The following is a 21,677-nucleotide window of genomic DNA, read 5'->3' on the forward strand; positions in this document are numbered from 1 at the left end:
GCAACTACTCTTTCTAATTAAAATAACTGAAAATTCTCTGTACCTAAAATATTATTATGTCATTAACAATACTATGATAATGGCATGTCCATAAGTTGGGGACATGAAAGATGCTTTCCTTGATCTTTGTCTCCTTTTTCTATATACTTAGGTTTGCTTTTCATGTTTTTTTTCTTCTTTTTCGACATAAAAGATCTATAGAGTAACTAACAAAAATGTACCACAGATCTCTGAAGCAAGTTGGAGTAATATCTCTTTTTCTAGATTGGTCTTCTGTTTCTGGTCACACCACTTCAAACTATACTGGAAAATTCGGCCATTCAGTAAATGAGTCCTTTAATTAAGTGTTGCAATTTAACTGAGATGAGTGATTCCAGGTTTCGTGGACTAGAGGAGTCTGTGACATATATAGGAGACAGCCATGCTATTTCTGCCTGGGAGGAGCAACCAGCTGGGAATCTTGAAGAAGATGGCAAAGCTGTGGGCAGTGGTCCCATCAGAGGCATGTGTTTTAAGTGGCACGGTTCTATAATAGTATCAGTGTGTTTCTAGGCAGTGCTATGAAATATTGTGTGATGTTGGATCCTCCTTTATAATGACTTTATGATTTAAATAGTTCCTTTTGAAACCGACTCCCAAAACATCATGCAAGGGAAATGTGGCTTGAAGTGCCTGCACATTTCCTTACTGGTATTTTTCATTATTAGTCTATTTTCTGCCTTAAGCTTATTTGACTCTCAGCACAAATGGAATAGAAATCCCAAGACATGATTCTGTCTTTTATACCTTTCCTCTCTCCTTCTACCTTCCCAACCTACAATCATTCCAGTTGCATCCTTCCTAGGCTTTGGGTCATTGTAATGTTTGGGAATGAATAAAACATCTATAGCAGTACCCAGTGATTTTTCAAGAGAATTTCGTGTGCTCCCCCTTTGCAACCATTGAACATCACCTACCATGAGTACATTTTTCCTTTTGTATATCACCTTAGAAAAACCTACCTGGGTGAGGGCATTAAAGGTCTCCGTGTACACCGGCTCCAGGGACACCCCACTTGTCTCTGCAGCGTGTTGGATTTGGTACAGCCATTTCCGTCTGGCACAATTCCTCAGATTCTCAATATGGCTCCTTTCTAAAGTATTCATCAGAAACTCCACAACACTCTCCAGAACATGATCTTCATTGCCCCTGAGTTCAGATACAACCAATTCTATGTATTTCTGAAACTGTTTTAAGGACAACCTCACTTCTTGGTCAGGGTGTGGCTTTGGAAATTGGATGTGTAGTTTAGCTAAAAGACATAAATATAAAAACCATGAACTAATCAAAAGTTCATTTATCTACTGGGGAAATTTTCACTCCCCAGCTATAAGCTGACTGAAGCCCCTGACAACAGCTACCCATGGAAAACCAGGTATATCAAAGGCAACTCAAAGTCCAACAGAACACCTACAGTGACTTCCTGTATTGAGCTCAAGATGTCCTGTGTCATCTTCCCTGTTTCTGTTTTATTTTTTTAATGTACTTTTATTTTTAATTAAAAAATTTGTTTTTTTCAGGGATTGAGCGAGAAAGAGGGAGGGGAGAGTGGGAGGAGGGGCAAAGGGAGAGGGAGCAAGAGAATCTTAAGCAGGCTCCACGCCCAGCTGGACGTGGGGCTTGATCTCACAACCCTGAGATCATAACCTGAACCAAAATCAGGAGTTGGATGCTTAACCAACTGAGCCAACCAGGCGCCCCTCTGTTTTGTTTTTTTAACTCTACCACACTCAGCCGGGGGAAACCCCAGGGTCAACTCTGACTCCTCCTTACTTTTTACCTTCCATATCCAACAGACCACTTAATCCTATCCTGTTAGCTTTTGGCAATATATCTTGTGGCCACTCCTTCCCATTCCTACTTCCGTAATCCCAAAGCAGTATTAATTATTTTATACATAATTAGATTACCAAGAGTAAGGCTCAATACATATTTATAAAATTAAATTAAGACACAACTTTTGACAAAAAGCAGAATCAGACCTATGAATACAGAGAACAAACTGATGGTTGCCAGAGGGAAGGGGGTAGGAGGATGGACAGAAAGGGTGAAGGGGAGTGGGAGATACAGACTTCTAGTTATACAATGAATAAGTCACAGGAATAAAAGGCACAGCATAGGGAATATAATCAATGATATTGTAATAGTACTGTATGGTGACAGATGGTGGCTGCACTTGAGGTGAGCATAGCATAACATATGAAGTTGGATCACTATGTTTTACACCTGAAACTAATGTAATATTGTGTCAACTATAGGCAAGTAAAAAAAGTTTTTTTTTAAAGATTTTTTATTTATTTATTTGAGAGAGAGAATGAGAGAGAGAGCACATGAGAGCGGGGGAGGGTCAGAGGGAGAAGCAGACTCCCTGCTGAGCATGGAGCCTGATGCGGGACTCAATCCCAGGACCCTGGGATCATGACCTGAGCCGAAGGCAGTTGCTTAACCAACTGAGCCACCCAGGTGCCCAAAAAAAGTTTTTAAATAAATAAATAAATAACATACAACTAGAATGAACCTCAAAGGCACTAAGTCAAATTTATGGCTTTTATTAATCATGGCATTTAAATAATCATAAACACACCACCCAATTATTCTAAACAATATCTGATAAAAAGATATCAACATGCCAAAATAAAACACAACTTGCATTATGCAATTCCCTGGTTCGAAGTCCTACCATATTCAGTCACAGTTGACAGCTACACTTGAGGTGAGCATAGCATAATGTATAGAGAAGCTGAATCACTATGTTGTACACCTGAATTTAACTGCTCCAGAATCTCCATTCTACTTATGATCCTGACCATGCCTTGCACACTTCTTCATCCATATCTCTTTTATTTTTTTTAGTTGTACAATTACGAATGTGCTACCAAACCTGAACATTACCAATAACACATCTTCCTCCATGGCCTGACCTTGTTCCATTCCCTGCCTCCCCACACCCCCACCAATATCGTGAAATTTTGCTTTTGCTTCATCTTTCCCTTCCTTTTATTTTCCCAATAGTGTTATTTGTGTGTGTGTGTGTGGGGGGGTGGGTACTTCTAAACAATATGTGGTTTAGTTTTGCCTATTTGTAAACTTCAGAAAAAGGACATCATACTATATATAGTTTTCTGGGACTTACTTTTTTATTCCACATTATGTTACCATATCCATCCATGTTGTTCCCCTAGCTGTGGACTCATTCATTTCCACCAGTATATAGTATGTTATTTTGTGAGCATACTGCCATGGATTTATTCTCCTTTCCATGGGCATGCAGGTTGTCTCCAGAGTTTACCCTTATGAGCTGTGCTATGAGCATTTTTATACATATCTCCTGGTGCATGTAAGTTTCTTTGACACTTATTATAAATTATATATTATATATTACTATTATAAATAAGTCATAGGGTATGTGCCCTTCTCACTTAAATTTCAAATTTCAAAATCTCTCCTTCCTGAAGAAGGCTTCCACCACAATTTCTCCTTCCCTTGAAAGACAAGCAGCCATTCTATATCAGCTATTTGACAACGAATACTGCCTGGTGTGTTTAGTCATCTTATCAATGAAAGCTTCTCATTTTTATAGTTGGACTTCTGTTGATTATTGCTCTTCAGCATCCACTCATCTTTCTCCTGTTACTTGTATCCCAAATTTTGCTTTGGGGAAGCCCCTCCACTCTCATCTTACTTTGTGTGTTTGAATGGGATTCCACTCGTGGCTTGAGAGATGCAGCATGCATTGCGGGCCTAAGCCAGTCAGGACATTCTGCTCCCCCAGCCAGAGTGGTTGGTGGAGTCCAGACAAATGCCAGACTCTTTGGTTGAATTATTAGGAAGAGAACATTTTCCTTTTTATTCCCACTGGACTTGAATAAACCTGTGAGGATGTGAGACTGGACCTGGTCTCCACAAGGGTAAAGGCTGTATGAAAATGGAGTCAAAACATAGAAAAGAGCAGGATCAGACTGAAAAAGACAAAAAGAAAGAAGCAGACACTTGTCCTAATGCCATTATTTGAACTCCCAAACCTAGCTGGAGCCCTGGACTTTTCCATCATGTGAACTAATAAAGTCTTTTTTTGTTTAACTACTCTGGGCTGCGTTTTCTATTACTTGGACTCAAAGAGTCCTAACTGATACAGTCTTGAATTAAATTAAAAGTAACTTGTGGGGGGCGCCTGGGTGGCTCAGTCATTAGGCATCTGCCTTTGGCTCGGGTCATGGTCCCAGGGTCCTGGGATCGAACCCCACATCAGGCTCCCTGCTCAGCAGGAGGCCTGCTTCTCCCTCTCCCACTCCCCCTGCTTGTGTTCTTGCTCTCGCTATCTCTCTCTCTGTCAAATAAATAAGTAAAATCTTTAAGAAAAAAAAAGTAACTTGTGGGTTCTTCCTCTTCCATATCTTTTTCTTTTTCTCCTTTTATTCCTTCCCTTCTTGAACAATTAGGTCCTAAGCCATTGGTGGGGCAGGACAAGCTAAGCATCTGCTCCTGATCAAAGGAAGGCACGGTGGCCCAGAGCGGGGTATCTGAATCCAGTGGGGTAAGGAGGGCACTGATCAGGAAGTGACTTGGCATGGGTTGTCAGAGCCTGAGCAGGTGAAGATGTTATCCATGAAGACAGGCAATCACCAGCCTATCTGAGTGAAGAGCGTGGCCCTGCAGAGGTTGTTTAGCTTGGGGTATCAGAACCTAAGCAGGAAGAAGAGGATATCCATATGTGGTATTTAGGCCTTAGCAGACTGAGAAGGGCATCCAAATAGAGGGACAGCTTCACTTGAAGTCAGGACCTAAACAGTGTGAGGAAGGTATCCATGTGGAGAGACAGCCGGCATGGGGAATCAGGGCCCAAGCAAAATGAAGAGGACTTCCAGGTAGGAGTTCAGCTCAGCATAAGGAATAAGAAGCCTGAGCAGATTGAGGAGAGCATCTACATGAAAAGGTGCGTTGTCACAGAATGTCAGAACCTAAGGGATGTGTGAAGGGCATTCACACGGAAGGGGGATCTGGTATGGGATGTCAGAGCCTGAGCAGAGTAAGGAGGGAAGCTGGGAAGGGAGATTAATACAGGGTGTTGGAACTTAAGTGTAGTGAGAAGGAAAAGACATCAGTGTGGGGGAGAGGACAGTGTGGTGGGAGATTAGTTCCACACAGGGGGATTGATTAGATAGATAGATAATACAAGCAAGAGAGAAGGGAGCTACAAAAAAGGGAGAAAACTAGAATGAACCCTGTTACTATTTTGGCCTGGAAAATATGGGTGTGAACTTATTGTTTATACACACACACACACACACACACACACACACACACACACACACACTTCCCAAGAGAAACAGGAGCAGTGACCTGGGAGCAATAAGCCTGTGTAGAACCGAGATCTTGGCCTCTAAATACCATTCTCCACTAAAAGAAACCGGGGTTCCTCGGAGAAATGGGTGATTCCAGGGTGGGAGCAGGGAAAGTATAAGACGAATCTAGAAGATCTCATTGTGCAAAGCAAGGAGGTGCTCAGAGAATGATAGATACATGTTAAAAGGACGCAGGAAACATTCTGGCAGTTTCTTTTTTTTTTTAAAGATTTTATTTATTTATTTGAGAGAGAGAGAATGAGAGATAGCACGAGAGGGAAGAGGGTCAGAGGGAGAAGCAGACTCCCTGCCGAGCAGGGAGCCCAATGCGGGACTCGATCCTGGGACTCCAGGATCATGACCTGAGCCGAAGGCAGTCGCTTAACCAACTGAGCCACCCAGGCGCCCCTGGCAGTTTCAAAAATACACCTACCCTATAGCCCAGAAATCCTACTCCTGGGTATTTGTTAAAGAGAAATAAAAACATATATCCACACAAAAGATTTGTACAAGATTGTTTATAGCATCTTTGTTCATAATAGCCAAGAACAGGCAACAGTCTAAGTGTCTATCAGTTGAGAATGGACTAACAAACTGTAGTATATTCATATAATGGAATACTATTCAGAGAAAAAAGAAGCAAATTGTTGGTATATGTAACAACATTTAAGAATCTCAAGAAAGAATATGCTGAGTGAAAGAAGGCTTACACAAAAGGGTACAAACGATTCCATAAATATGGATTAGAAGGGATAAAACATATCTATAGTCGAAAACAACCAGGAGAGTGCTTGTCCTGGGGATTTGGTGATGGGGATTGCATAAGAAAGGGGCATGATGGAACTTTGTGTTCTATATCTTAATAGGGGTATTGGATGCACAAATTATGCTTTGCAAAAACTCAGTGAATGTACACTTAAAAATTGTATGTTTTGTTGGGTGTAATTTTACCTCAAAGGAAAAAAAACTGTTAACGTATATCAAAAACTAATTATGTACTGTATGATGACTAACATAACATAATAAAAAAATTATAAAAAAAACACATCTTCTTTATCCATTCATCTGTTGATGGACATCTTGGCTCTTTCCATAGTTTGGCTATTGTGGACATTGCTGCTATAAACATCGGGGTGCACGTACCCCTTCGGATCACTACATTTATATCTTTGGGGTAAATACCCAGTAGTGCAATTGCTGGGTCATATGGTAGCTCTATTTTCAAATTTTGAGGAACCTTCATACTTGTTTTCCAGAGTGGCTGCACCAGCTTGCATTCCCACCAAAAAACATATATCAAACTCTCAAGATATAGATGCTGAAGTATTTAGAGAGGAGTGTATTGATGTCTGCAATTTATTTTGAAATGTATCAAAAACAAGAGAAATAGAAGGAAGGATAGAGGGATAAAGAGATGAATAAATAGATAATTTTTAAAAGTGTAGTAAAATGTTAATGGTCAAATCAAGGTGGTGGGTATATAGGTGCTCACTGTAAAATACTTTCAGCTTTGCTGTATGTTTGAAAATTTTTTTAAAGATTTTTGAGAGAGAGAGAGTGAGAGAGAGAGGGCCCATGAGCGAGGGGAGGGACATAGGGCGAGGGAGAGAATCTCAAGCAGACTCTGTGCAGACCCCAGCATGGGGCTCGATCTCACGACCCTGAGATCATGACCTGAGCCAAAAACAAGAGTCAGATGCTTAACCAACTGAGCCACCCAGGTGCCCCTGATATTTTTCATAATAGAATATTGGAGGGAAGGGCGCATGGGTGGCTCAGTTGGTTAGGCATCTGCCTTTGGCTCAGGTCATGATCTCAGGGTCCTGGGACTGAGTCCCGCGTCGGGCTCCCTGCTCAGTAGGGAGCATGCTTCTCCCTCTCCTTCTGCCACTCCCCCTGCTTGTGCTCTCTGGCTCTATCTCTCTGTCAAATAAATAAATAAAATCTTAAAAAAAAAAAAAAAAGAATGTTGGAAGGAAGAGGAAGACATGGCTAGACTGAAAGGACTCCCAATTGGTCAGATCTGGGACAATAGGAACATTAAAATAAATAGTGATAGTGTTGGATCACAACCCATTGAATAAGATAGGAAACCATGAGTACATATTGTTATAATAAATGAACAAAAAGTTTGACAAGAAAGGGAATGATTCTGGGGGGCCTGGCTGGCTCAGTTGGTAGAGCATTCAACTTGATCTTGAGGTTGTGAGTTCGAGCCCCACATTGGGTGTAGGGATTACTTAAAAATAAAATCTTAAAAAAAAAAAAAGAAGAAAGGGAATGTTTCTATGGTTTCAAAGGACAACCACAAAAAACTTATTAATTACAAAGGGAAAAAGAGCAATTTTTAAATGGAAGGGACTGCAGGTATCATTTTTTAAAAATTCCAGTGTAGTTAACATAGTGTTATATTAGTTTCAGGTGTACAATATAGTGGTTCAACAGTTCTGTACATTACTCAGTGCTCATCAAGATAAGTGTACTCTTTAATCCCCTTCACCCATTTCCCCCATCCCCCCACCCACCTCCCCTCTGCTAACCATCAGTTTGTTCTCTAGAGTCAAGAATCTGTTTTTTGGTTTGTCTCTTTTTCCTTGTTTTGTTTCTTAAATTCCATATATGAGTGAAGTTTTATGGTATTTGTCTTTCTCTGACTGGCCTATTTCACTTAGCATAATACTCTCTAGCTCCACCCATGTTGTTGCAAATGGCAATATTTCATTCTTTTTTTATGTCTGAATAATATTCCATTGTATGTATATGTGTGTGTATATATATCCCATCTTCTTTATCCATTCATCTATCAGTGGACATTTGGGTTGCTTCCATAGCTTGGCTATTGTAAATAATGCTGCAATAAACAAAGGGGTGCATATATCTTTTTGAACTAGTGTTTTTGTATTATTTGAGTAAATACCCAGTAGAGTGATCATTCACTCATAGGGTAGTTCTATTTTTAATTTTTTGAGGAGCCTCCACAGATATCATGTTATTATCATGGGACTTCTGCTAAGATTCAATGAGAAAACACAGCGTCACTTACATGATATTTCTGCTAAAGGTGATTAATCTGAATTTAATCATGAGGAAACATTGGACCAAACTAAAAGGACATACTAAAAACAACCAGCCTATAATCTTCAGAAATGTTAAAGTCATGGCAATCAAGGAAAGACTGAGGAGTTGCTTAGAGATTCCTTGTTCCAGAGTGAAGAAACAGCAGTTGTTTTACACCATTTGTCCAGTTTTCAGTTTCTTTTTTTTTCAGCTTTTTAAATATTTTATTTTTTAAATTTTATTTTGTTATGTTAGTCACCATACAATACATCATTAGTTTTTGATGTAGTGATCCACGATTCATTGTTTTCGTATAACACCCAGTGCTCTGTGCAGTACGTACCCTCCTTAATACCCATCACTGGGCTAACCCATCCCACCACCCCCTCCTTTTTAAAACCTTCAGTTTGTTTCTCAGAGAAACAGTTTTCAGTTTCTTTAAAAAAAAAACACTATGTGAGTGGGATTTTCTAAATAAACATGGTTCTTAAATATTCAAGATTTCTGGAATTTGGTGACAAAATGCATCACCAGAATGTTATAACTTTAAGAAAGTTAAATGTCCTGCTTAAATAGAAACTTATATAGGGGTGTCTGGGTGGCTGAGTTGGTTAAGCATCTAACTCTTGATTTCAGCTCAGATCTTGATCTTAGGGTCAGGAGTTCAAGACCCATGCTGAGCTCCACACTGGGGGTGGAGCCTACTTAAAAAAATGAAACATATATTAAAGCAGATCTTATTATTTAATAGAAAATTAAAGGGCATACATATCCAACAAATGTTAATAGCTATTCCTTGGGAAGTAATGGGGAAAGAGTGATTTATTCCATTAAATTCTACAGTATAGACAGATCACATGTTTTACAGCTTTTATATGTGATATTTCTTCTCAGATTAGGCTGTATTAGACAGGAATAAAAAAGGAAAATTACTGGCTAAAAGTTTCAAGTTGCCCCTTCCATATTAAAAAAACTTGCATTTTGAGGATACCAGCAGAAACATTTATAGAAATTTCTAATTCTGTGACTTTATCCTATTTCTCTAATTTTTATCCAATTTTTAATCTTTGACACTGAGATAAGAAAGATAGAGCGAAACAAAACAAATAAACAAAGAGCTATTTGAAGATTTGCTGATCAGTTATTAGCTAATGTTTGAATTTAGAATTTTCTCCCTTTTTAAAGGAAGCTAAATCTGCCTTTCTTCTTCCATATGGCCATCAACTCAGCAATCATCTCCTCAGGCCAGGTGGCTACCAATATGTGTTCAGAGAGAGTCATTTTGTATAAGCCTACCCTTGGAGAGAATAATTTGTTTTTCCTGCTTGCAGAAATCTATTTCTGGCAGCAGATTCTGCCTCCTCATTACTTTCCTCCTTCTCACTTGCTGGGCTTAACCCATTACATTTATGCTTTCTACCTATCCCTATTGCTGTACTTCAGTCATATGTATTGGAGCTTCTTTATAATATCATCCTCAGGTTTCTTAAATTCTAGAAATCATCATGTCTAACTCCTTCCTTTTACAAATGAGAACACCTGGATCTCTCGAGGTTCAGTAACTTGCCTTTGGTCATATGACCATTTTTTTAAAAAGATTTTACTTATTTATTTGAGGGGGAGGCAGTGGGAGGGGGAAAGGCAGACTCCCCGCTGAGCAGGGAGCCCGATGCGGGCCTTGATCCGAGAACTCTGGGATCATGACCTGAGTCAAAGGCAGCTGCTTAGCTGACTGAACCATGGCCATGTGACCATTAAGTGAAAGATCTAATATTGGAACATAGCTCTCTTGACGACTGTGTAGTGTTCTTTCCTCTATAGAACATGGTTCTGTGTTATGAAATTTGCCCACCTTATAAGTGGAGACCACTCATTGTGCCCTTTGAAGCTTTATTCTTTGGATGCAGTCTAAGACAAGTAGTGTAGTGTAATGTAAAGTTTGCAGAAGACATAGTGAATGAAGAACACATGACAATTGATAAACTTAAGTACACTTGAAGATCAATGAATACAATAATTTTGAAAGAGTTGAAGAACTTAACTAACCCTGATCATTCTTTTTTATCCTTCACCGTATACTTTATGAATTGGAAATCTAGTATGTAAAAGTCACCAGATAAATCTTTAAACCCAGTGGAAAGCAAAATAACTTATCCTGGAATCTAATCAAATGAATGAGGAAACTTATTACACTGGAATAAGAATTTTAGTAATTTTCGATTGGGAAGTCTTGATCAGAAGAGAAAAATGTAGTATAGGAAAAGAAAAGTGATCACTGGGTGTTATACGCAACTAATGAATCGTTGAACGCTACATCAAAAACTAATGGTGTACTATAGGTTGGCTAATTAAACATAATAATAAAGAAATAAAAAAGTCATTAAGGAGAATTAAGTGGTTAAATTATTAAATTCAGGAGAAACTTACAAGTCAGCCCCACTTGAGAGGTGAATCAGACCTTGAAGAGGCAGAGAGATACAACAAGAAGAGAAAATAGGCAGAACTGAGGAATGTTTTGGATATTTTTAACCCCAAGAGTGAGGGTAGCTAGGTACACAGAAGGAATCTAACTATGTAAAGTTCTTGGACAAAGCACTCTACAACATATTCCACTCCTGATAGCTCTGACATTTTCTACCCTTCCCACCGGCAATGCATGAGGGTTCCAACTTCTCTACATCCTTGCCAACACTTGTTATTTTTCTATTTTAAAAAATTATAACCATAGGGGGAGGAGCAAGATGGCGGAGGAGTAGGAGACCTAAATTTTGTCTGGTCCCAGGAATTCAGCTGGATAGGGATCAAACCATTCTGAACACCTACAAACTCAACAGGAGATTGAAGAAAAGAATAGCAGCAACTCTCTGAACAGAAAAGCGACCACTTCCTGGAAGGTAGGACGTGCGGAGAAGTGAATCCGAGGTGATATTCGGGAGGATAGACAGCAGGGGAGGGGGCCTCCGTCAGCAACTACCAGCAAGTGATAGAGCCCCGGAGCACAAAATCGGAACTTTTAAAAGTCGGCTCCGCTGAGGGACGTCGCTGCAGTGGCTAAGCGGGGGGTGGAACCTTCACAGGACAGTGTGGTCTCAGGACCTTCAGGGTCACAGAAAGCCCGGGGGTGCCTGAGTGCAGCAGAGCTCTCAGTTATCAGAGCGGGGAAGCCGGCTGCAGAGACGAAGCCGAGGAGTGGGCTCTCAGCTCGGGGTTGCCATAAACCGTGATCCATGGCACAGTTGGGCCACTGCTCCTCCAGCAGGGACCCAACAAGTGGCAGATCCAGGGAGACTCCCCTTCCTCCCCTGGGAGGAGTGGCGTGGGAGCGCACTGCAGGGATCTGCTGAGTTTGGAGACTCCACACCCAGTCAGGTGCCAGAGATAGAAATGCTCAGTCACAGGCCGGGTGAGCACGGAGTGTGGCCAGAGACCAGGGAGATGGGAGTGACTGACTGCTTTTCTCTGGGGGCTCACGGAGGAGTGGGGCCCCGAGTTCTCGGCTCCTCCAAGCAGAGATTGGGAGGCCGCCATTTTCACTCTCATCCTCCAAAGCGGTACGGAAAGCTTGCAGGGAACAAAAGCTCCTGAGAGCAAACCCCAGGCGGTTACTTAGCCCCACCCGGCAAGGGCGGGGCAATTCCGACCCTGGCAAAGACATTTGGGAACCACGGCAACAGGCCCCTCCCCCAGACGATCAGCACGAACAGCCAGCCAAGACCAAGTTTACCGATCAATGAGAACGGCAGAACTACAGTGCTAGGGGAATACTGCACATAGAATTCATGGCTTTTTTACCATGAATCTTTAGTCTTTCAAAGTTAATTTTTTTAATTTTCTTTTTTTCTTTTTCTTTTTTTTTGAATTTTTCTTTTTCCCTTTTTCAATCAACATCTTATCAATCCCTTTTTTAAAAATCTTTTTTATTTTTCATTTTTAGAGTCATATTCTATCCCTTCATAGTAGTTAACCTTATTTTTGGTATATATATATATAAGTTCTCTCTTTAAAATTTTGGGATACAGTTTCTTCTAACAGACCAAAATATACCCTAAATTTCTACTGTATGGCTTTGTTCTAGTCTCCTGCCTGATCACATTCTCTTCCCCTTTTTTTAAATTCCTCTTCTTTCTTTTTTCAACCAACTTCTTATCTTATCAATTCCTTTTATAAAATCCTTTATAATTTCATCTTTACAGTCATATTCCATCCCTTCATTGTATTAGCCCTTATTTTTGTACATATATAAGTTTTTCTTTCTTTAAAATTTTGAGAGGCACTTTCTTCTAACAGACCAAAATACAACCCAAATCTAGTGTGTGGCACTGATCTATACACCAGCCTGATCATATTTGATCATATTCTTTTTCTTTTTCCTCTTTTTCTTTTTTTTCTTTTTCCTTTCTTTCCCTTTCTTCTCCCCTGGTTTCAGGTCTCTTCTGATTTGTTTAGTGTATATTTTTCTGGGGTTGTTGTTATCCTGTTAGCATTTTGTTCTCTCATTCATCTATTCCCCTCTGGACAAAATGACAAGTTGGACAAAATCACCTCAAAAAAAAGAACAAGAGGCAGTACCAACTGCCAGGGACCTAATCAATACGGACATTAGTAAGATGTCAGAACTAGAGTTCAGAATGATGATTATAAAGATACTAGCTGGGCTTGTAAAAAGCATGGAAGTTATTAGAGAAACCCTTTCTGGGGAAACAAAAGACCTAAAATCTAACCAAGTCAAAATCAAAAAGGCTATTAATGAGGTGCAATCAAAAATGGAGGCTCTAACCGCTACGATAAGTGAGGCAGAAGAGAGAATTAGTGATATAGAAGACCAAATGATGGAAAATAAAGAAGCTGAGAAAAAGAGAGATAAACAACTACTGGATCACGAGGGCAGAATTCGAGAGATAAGTGATACCATAAGACAAAAAACATTAGAATAATTGGGATCCAAGAAGAAGAAAGAGAGAGGGGAGCAGAAGGTATATTGGAGCAAATTATAGCAGAGAACTTCCCTAATTTGGGGAAGGAAACAGGCATCAAAATCCAGGAGGCACAGAGAACCCCACTCAAAATCAATAAAAATAGGTCAACAACCCGACATCTAATAGTAAAACTTATGAGTCTCAGAGACAAAGAGAAAATCCTGAAAGCAGCTTGGGAGAAGAGATCTGTAACCTACAATGGTAGAAACATTAGATTGGCAACAGACCTATCCACAAAGACCTGGCAGCCAGAAAGGACTGGCATGATATATTCAAAGCACTAAATGATAAAAACATGCAGCCAAGAATACTATAGCCAGCTAGGCTGTCACTGAAAATAGAAGGAGAGATAAAAACCTTCCAGGACAAACAAAAACTAAAGGAATTTGCAAACACGAAACCAGCCCTACAACAAATATTGAAAGGGGTCCCCTAAGCAAAGAGAGAGCCTAAAAGTAACATAGACCAGAAAGGAACACAGACAATATACAGTAACAGTGACCTTACAGGCAATACAATGGCACTAAATTCATATCTTTCAATAGTTACCCTGAATGTAAATGGGCTAAATGCCCCAATCAAAAGACACAGGCTATCAGATTGGATAAACAAAACCAGACCCATCAATATGCTGTATGCAAGAGGCTCATTTTAGACCCAAAGACACCCCCAGATTGAAAGTGAGGGGGTGGAAAACCATTTACTATGCTAATGGACACCAAAAGAAAGCTGGGGTGGCAATCCTTATATCAGACAAATTAGATTTTAAACCAAAGACTGTAATAAGAGATGAGGAAGGACACTATATCCTACTTAAAGGGTCTATCCAACAAGAAGATCTAACAATTGTAAATATCTATGCCCCTAACATGGGAGCAGCCAATTATATAAGGCAATTAATAACAAAAGCAAAGAAACACATGACAACAATACAATAATAGTGGGGGACTTTAACACTCCACTCACTGAAATGGACAGATCATCTAAGCAAAAGATCAACAAGGAAATAAAGACTTTAAATGACACACTGAACCAAATGGACTTCACAGACATATTCAGAACATTCCATCCCAAAGCAACAGAATACGCATTCTTCTCTAGTGCCCATGGAACATTCTCCAGAATTGATCACATCCTAGGTCACAAATCAGGTCTCAACCAGTACCAAAAGATTGGGATCGTTCCCTGCATATTTTCAGACCACAATGCTTTGAAACTAGAACTCAATCACAAGAGGAAACTCGGAAAGAACTCAAATACATGGAGGCTAAAGAGCATCCTACTAAAGAATGAATGGGTCAACCAGGAAATTAAAGAAGAATTAAAAAAATTCATGGAAACCAATGAAAATGAAAACACAACTGTTCAAAATCTTTGGGATGCAGCAAAGGCAGTCCTGAGAGAAAAGTATATAGCAATACAAGCCTTTCTCAAGAAACAAGAAAGGTCTCAAATACACAACCTAACCCTACACCTAAAGGAGCTGGAGAAAGAACAGCAAATAAAGACTAAACCCAGCAGGAGAAGAGAAATAATAAAGAGCAGAGTAGAAATCAATGAAATAGAAACCAAAAGAACAGTAGAACAGATCAATGAAACTAGGAGCTGGTTCTTTGAAATAATTAACAAGATTGATAAAGCCCTGGCCAGACTTACCAAAAAAAAAAAAAAAAAGAGAGAGAAATGACCCAAATCAACAAAATCATGAATGAAAGAGGAGAGATCACAACCAACACCAAAGAAATACAATTATAAGAACATATTATGAGCAACTATATGCCAGCAAATTAGATAATCTGGAAGAAATGGATGCATTCCTAGAGATGTATCAACTACCAAAACTGAACCAGGAAGAAATAGAAAACCTGAACAGACCTATAACCACTAAGGAGATTGAAGCAGTCATCAAAAATCTCCCAACAAACGAAAGCCTAGGGCCAGATGGCTTCCCAGGGGAATTCTACCAAACATTTCAAGAAGAATTAATACCTATTCTTCTGAAACTGTTCCAAAAAATAGAAATGGAAGGAAAGCTTCCAAACTCGTTTTATGAGGCCACCATTACCTTGATCCCAAAACCAGACAAAGACCCTATCAAAAAAGAGAATTATAGGGGCGCCTGGGTGGCTCAGTTGGTTAAGCGACTGCCTTCGGCTCAGGTCATGATCCTGGAGTCCCGGGATCGAGTTCCGCATCAGGCTCCCTGCTCAGCAGGGAGTCTGCTTCTCCCTCTGACTCTCCCCCCTCTCATGTGCTCTCTCTCTCTCTCTCACTCTTTCTCTCAAATAAATAAATAAATCTTTTAAAAAAAGGAGAATTATAGAACAATATCCCTGATTAACATGGATGCAAAAATTCTCACCAAAATACTAGCCAATAGGATCCAACAGTACATTAAAAGGATTATTCACCACGACCAAGTGGGATTTATCCCTGGGCTGCAAGTTTGCTTCAACATCTGCAAATCAATGTGATACAATACATTAATAAAAGAAAAAACAAGAACCATATGATCCTCTCAATAGATGCAGAAAAAGCATTCGACAAAGTACAGCATCCTTTCTTGATCAAAATTCTACAGAGTATAGGGATAGAGGGTACATACCTCAACATCATAAAAGCCGTCTATGAAAAACCCACAGCAAATATCATTCTCAATGGGGAAAAACTGAGAGCTTTCCCCCTAAGGTCAGGAACGCAGCAGGGATGTCCACCATCACCACTGCTATTCAACATAGTATTAGAAGTCCTAGCCACAGCAATCAGACAACAAAAAGAAATCAAAGGCATCCAAATCGGCAAAGAAGAAGTCAAACTCTCACTCTTTGCAGATGATATGATACTGTATGTGGAAAACCCAAGAGACTCCACCCCAAAAGTGCTAGAACTCATACAGGAATTCAGTAAAGTGGCAGGATATAAAATCAATGTGCAGAAATCAGTGGCATTCCTATACACCAACAACAAGACAGAAGAAAGAGAAATGAAGGAGTCCAATCCCATTTACAATTGCACCCAAAACCATAAGATACCTAGGAATAAATCTAACCAAAGAGGCAAAGAATCTGTACTCAGAAAACTATAAAATACTCATGAAAGAAATTGAGGAAGACACAAAGAAATGGAAAAACGTTCCATGCTCATGGATTGGAAGAATAAATATTGTGAAGATGTCAATACTACCTAGGGCAATTGACACATTCAATGCAATCCCCATCAAAATACCATCCACTTTTTTCAAAGAAATGGAACAGTAATACTAAAATTTGTATGGAACCAGGAAAGACCCCAAATAGCCAGAGGAATGTTGAAAAAGAAAAGCAAAGCTGGCAGCATCACAATTCCAGACTTCAAGCTCTATTACAAAGCTGTCATCATCAAGACAGTATGGTACTGGCACAAAAACAGACACATAGATCTATGGAACTGAATAGAGAGCCCAGAAATGGACCCTCAACTCTATGGTCAACTCATCTTCGACAAAGCAGGAAAGAATGTCCAATGGAAAAAAGTCTCTTCAACAAATGGTGTTGGGAAAATTGAACAGCCACATGCAGAAGAATGAAACTGGACCATTTCCTTACACCAGACACAAAAATAGACTCAAAATGGTTGAAAGACCTAAAAGTGAGACAGGACTCCATCAAAATCCTAAAGGAGGGGGCGCCTGGGTGGCTCAGTTGGTTAAGTGACTGCCTTCGGCTCAGGTCATGATCCTGGAGTCCCGGGATTGAGTCCCGCAACGGACTCCCTGCTCAGCAGGGAGTCTGCTTCTCCCTCTGACCCTCTTCCCTCTCGTGCTCTCTATCTCTCATTCTCTCTCTCTCAAATAAATAAATAAAATTAAAAAAAAAATCCTAAAGGAGAACACAGGCAGCAACCTCTTCGACCTCAGCCGCAGCAACCTCTTCCTAGAAACATCGCCAAAGGCAAGGGAAGCAAGGGCAAAAATGAACTATTGGGACTTCATCAAGATAACAAGCTTTTGCACAGCAAAGGAAACAGTCCACAAAAGCAAAAGACAACCGACAGAATGGGAAAAGATATTTGCAAATGACATATCAGATAAAGGGCTAGTATCCAAAGTCTATAAAGTACTTACCAAACTCAACACCCAAAGAACAAATAATCCAATCAAGAAATAGGCAGAAGACATGAACAGACATTTTTCTAAAGAAGACATCCAAATGGCCAATAGACACATGAAAAGGTGCTCAACATCGCTCGGCATTGGGGAAATCCAAATCAAAACCTCAATGAGATACCACTTCACACCAGTCAGAATGGCTAAAATTAACAAGTCAGGAAACGACAGATGTTGGCAGGGATGTGGAGAAAGGGGAACCCTCCTACGCTGTTGGTGGGAATGCAAGCTGGTGTAGCCACTTTCGAAAACAGTATGGACGTTCCTCAAAAAGTTGAAAATAGAGCTACCCTATGACTCAGCAATTGCACTACTGGGTATTTACCCCAAAGATATAAATGTAAGGATCTGAACGGGTGCGTGCACCCTGATGTTTATAGCAGCAATGTCCACAATAGCCAAACTGGAAAGAGCCAAGATGTCCATCGACAGATGAATGGATAAAGAAGATGTGGTATATATATACAATGGAATATTATGCAGCCATCCAAAGGAATGAGATCTTGCCATTTGCAATGATGTGGATGGAACTGGAGGGTATTATGCTGAGCGACATAAGTAATTAGAGAAAGACATTTATCATATGACCTCACTGATATGAGGAATTCTTAATCTCAGGAAACAAACTGAGGGTGCTGGAGTGGTAGGGGGTGGGATGGATGGGGTGGCTGGGTGATAGACATGGGGGAGGGTATGTGCTATAGTGAGCGCTGTGAATTGTGTAAGACTGTTGAATCACAGACCTGTACCTCTGAAACAAATAATAAAGTATATGTTAAAAAAAAAGAAGATAGCAGGAAGGGATAAATGAAGTGGGAGAAATCGGAGGGGGAGACGAACCATGGGAGACTAGGCTCTGAGAAACAAACTGAGGGTTCTAGAGGGAATGGGGGTGGGGGGAGGGTTAATCTGGTGATGGGTATTAAAGTGGGCACGTATTGAATGGAGCACTGGGTGATATATGCAAACAATGAATCATGGAACACTACGTCAAAATTAATGATGTAATGTATGGTGATTAACATAACATAATAAAAAAAATTATAGCCATACAACATAAGCAACAAAAGCAAAATAAATTTAAGGTGGAATACCTGAAACCAAAAGGTTTCTACGCAAAAAAAGAGCCAAACAACAAAATGAAAAGGAAACCTATGGAATAGGAGAAAATACTTGCAAATCATATATCTGACAAGAGGTTAATATCCAAAATATATAAGGAACTCATACAACTAAACAGCAAAAAACAAAACAAGACACTAAAAAATGGGCAAAAAAACTGAAGACATATTTCCAAAGACATGCAAATGACCAAAAGGTGCATGAGAAGATGCTCAACATCACTAACCATTAGAGAAATGCAAATCAAAACCACAGTGAGATACCATCTCACACCTGTCAGAATGGCTAGTGCCAAAAAGACAAGAGAATAACAAGTGTTGGCAAGGATGTGGAGAAAAGGGAACCCTTGTGCACTGCTGGTGGGAATGTAAATTGGTATAACCGCTAGGAAAAACAGTATGGAGATTCCTCAAAACATTAAAAATAGAATTGCCATATTATCTAGCAATTCCACTTCTGAGTATCTAATGGAAAGAAATGAAATCACTATCTCAAAGAGATATCTGTACCACTGTGTTGATTGCAGAATTATTCACAGTAGACAAGATATAAAAAAAAACCCTAAGTGTCCATCAATGAATGAATGGATAAATAAAATGTGATTCACACACACACACACACACACACACACACACACACACACACACACACACACACACAGGAATAGTATTCAGTCACGAAAAAGGTGGAGTGCTGCCGTGGATGGATCTTGAAACCATTATGCTGAGTGAAATCAGACAGAGAAAGACAAATACTGTATGATATCATTTATATGTCGAATCTAAAAAAGCCAAACTCAGAGTATAAAATGGTGGTTCTTAGGGGTTGGAGGTGGAGGAGATGGGGGGAATGTTGGTCAAAGTGTATAAACATCTTTTTTTTAAGGTTTTTAATTTTATTTTAGAGAGAGAGCACGTGCAAGCAGGGGGAGAGGCAAAGGGAGAGGGAGAGAATCTCAAGCAGACTCCATGTTGAGCACAAAGCCCAACCTGGGGCTCATTCCTATGACTCTGAGATCATGACCTGAGCAGAAACTAAGAGTCGGTTGCTTAACTGAGCCACCCAGGTGCCCCAAAGGGCATAAACTTCTATTACAAGATGAATAAGTTCTGTGGATCTAATGTACAGCATGGTGATTATAGTTAACAATACTGTATTATATACTTAAAAGTTGCTAAGAGAATAGATCTTAAATGTTCTCACTGCAAAAAAGAAATGGTAATTATGTGAAGTGATAAAGGTGTTTAATGCTACTGTGGTAATCATTTTGCAGTATATAAATATATCAAATCAACACACTATACACCTTAAACTTACATGATGTTCTGTTAATTATATCTCAATAAAGCTGAAAAAAATTATAGCCATACTAATAGGCGTGAAGTGGTGTCTCGTGGTTTCAGAACCAGAGTTTTAACTATATATGTCATAGTACTGGAAAATGTGAAGCCAAGTGGTTACCACAGCTTTAATAAGAAAATTCTTGTCTTTTTACCTTTCTTCATAGATTCTTTTTCCATTCCCTCCTTGTATGTGTACAAGAGTTCATCAACTTCCTTCAGATCCAGGAAGCCTGAGCCATCACTGTCCCACTTCTGAAACACGGCTTCTAGGAGAAGTTCCCGTCGGGCTCTGGAAGCATTTTGTCTAGCCTAGGATAGAAACAGGATAACAAAGCACAGGACAATATTATCCATTGTGCTGGCTGCCATCCTATGTTTATTCCCCAAAAAGTGCAGCACTATTTCTAAAAACAGCTTTATAAAAATAGCTGGGACTAAGCATGATATTAATGGGAAAATGAAGTATTTAATTTTTTAAAAAGATTTTATTTATTTGAGAGAGAGAGAGAACATGAACGCACGCGAGAGAGAGCAAGAGCGTGGGGGCAGGGGCAGAGGGAGAGGAAGAAGCAGATTCCCAGCCCAACAGGGAGCCCAATGCGGGGCTTGATCCCAGGACCCTGAAATCATGACCCAAGCCGAAGGCAGACGTGAAGCATTTAATTTTAATCATCTAAATACCATTTCTCTGTTTCACTCGTAGACCAAAAACAAAAAACAAAACAAAACAAAAAACAGGCATTCTCTGCATTGGACTAAAGCGCATTAACTTAGGAAAGGGGCTACACTCCTTAGGAGTCTTTGATTCATTCCTTTCCACTCCCCCGCTGGTTGTTTAGGAATATGATAAACACATGGCATACTCTACCTGGCTTCTTAGTGGAATATGCTGCTGTGTATTGAAGGAGGATAAAGGGCAGTGTTCAAACAATGAAAAATGACTGTGTTCAAAAATTATCTTTTATAACTTAACATTGACCTAACTTGACATTGATTTTATTTACTGTTTAGATTTTTTACTAGATTAATTATATCAGTCAGATAATGACTAAACTATTATCTAGATAGATTCAATTGCTAAAAGAAAGTGAATATATAGCATTTGGTTAAATGGGGAAATTGCAATTGAGGAGGCAAAAGGGATATCAACTCTAGAATTAGGTTGAGAAGACTCAAGGCTGCTGAGATTAGTGAATATGTCCGGTGAATGTAACTTACATATTTCATAAAAGGGCACATAAATTATATCAGCTAAGGTGTATGCATTTATCTATCATCAAGTAGGTACTAAGTTCTTAGGAAATATGTATCGCCTGGATTCACATGAATAAAAATACATATACAAATCATAATTGTACCCCTAGGTATGTGCATTAGTAAATGCATTCACACAGCAGATAGTGTGCATACACACACATTTTTTGCACATACACATTTCTACTCCTCCGAATCAGCTCTTCAAGCTTCAGAGGAGGAAAAAGAAAGCTGTACAATAAACCATCTCCTGCCACCAGCAATCATGTCATTATTAGGGGAATGAATTCTCTGGAGTGTGATCTCAGAACATTTGACAATAAAATAAAATACTTAATGGCTATGCTCATTGAAATAAAGCAATAAATTTGGTTATAAACCTTTTTTTAAGGAACTTTCT

At 39.6% G+C, this 21,677-nt stretch overlaps 1 protein-coding gene across 2 annotated transcripts in view; it reads right to left on the reverse strand.

The window, feature by feature from the left end:
- The window catches only part of EFCAB5 (EF-hand calcium binding domain 5), a 184,872-nt gene that overhangs the window by 30,773 nt on the left and 132,422 nt on the right, over positions 1 to 21,677 (reverse strand). For both annotated transcript variants that reach the window (XM_027624634.1, XM_027624633.1), the window contains 2 exons: positions 20,176 to 20,332; positions 1,002 to 1,291 (listed from right to left, as the gene is read on the reverse strand). In XM_027624634.1, coding sequence (XP_027480435.1) covers positions 1,002 to 1,291; positions 20,176 to 20,332 — 447 coding nt within the window. The remainder of the gene's footprint in view (positions 1 to 1,001; positions 1,292 to 20,175; positions 20,333 to 21,677) is intronic.

Source organism: Zalophus californianus, chromosome 16 (genome assembly GCF_009762305.2).
Source record: "Zalophus californianus isolate mZalCal1 chromosome 16, mZalCal1.pri.v2, whole genome shotgun sequence".
Classification (NCBI taxonomy): domain Eukaryota; kingdom Metazoa; phylum Chordata; class Mammalia; order Carnivora; family Otariidae; genus Zalophus; species Zalophus californianus.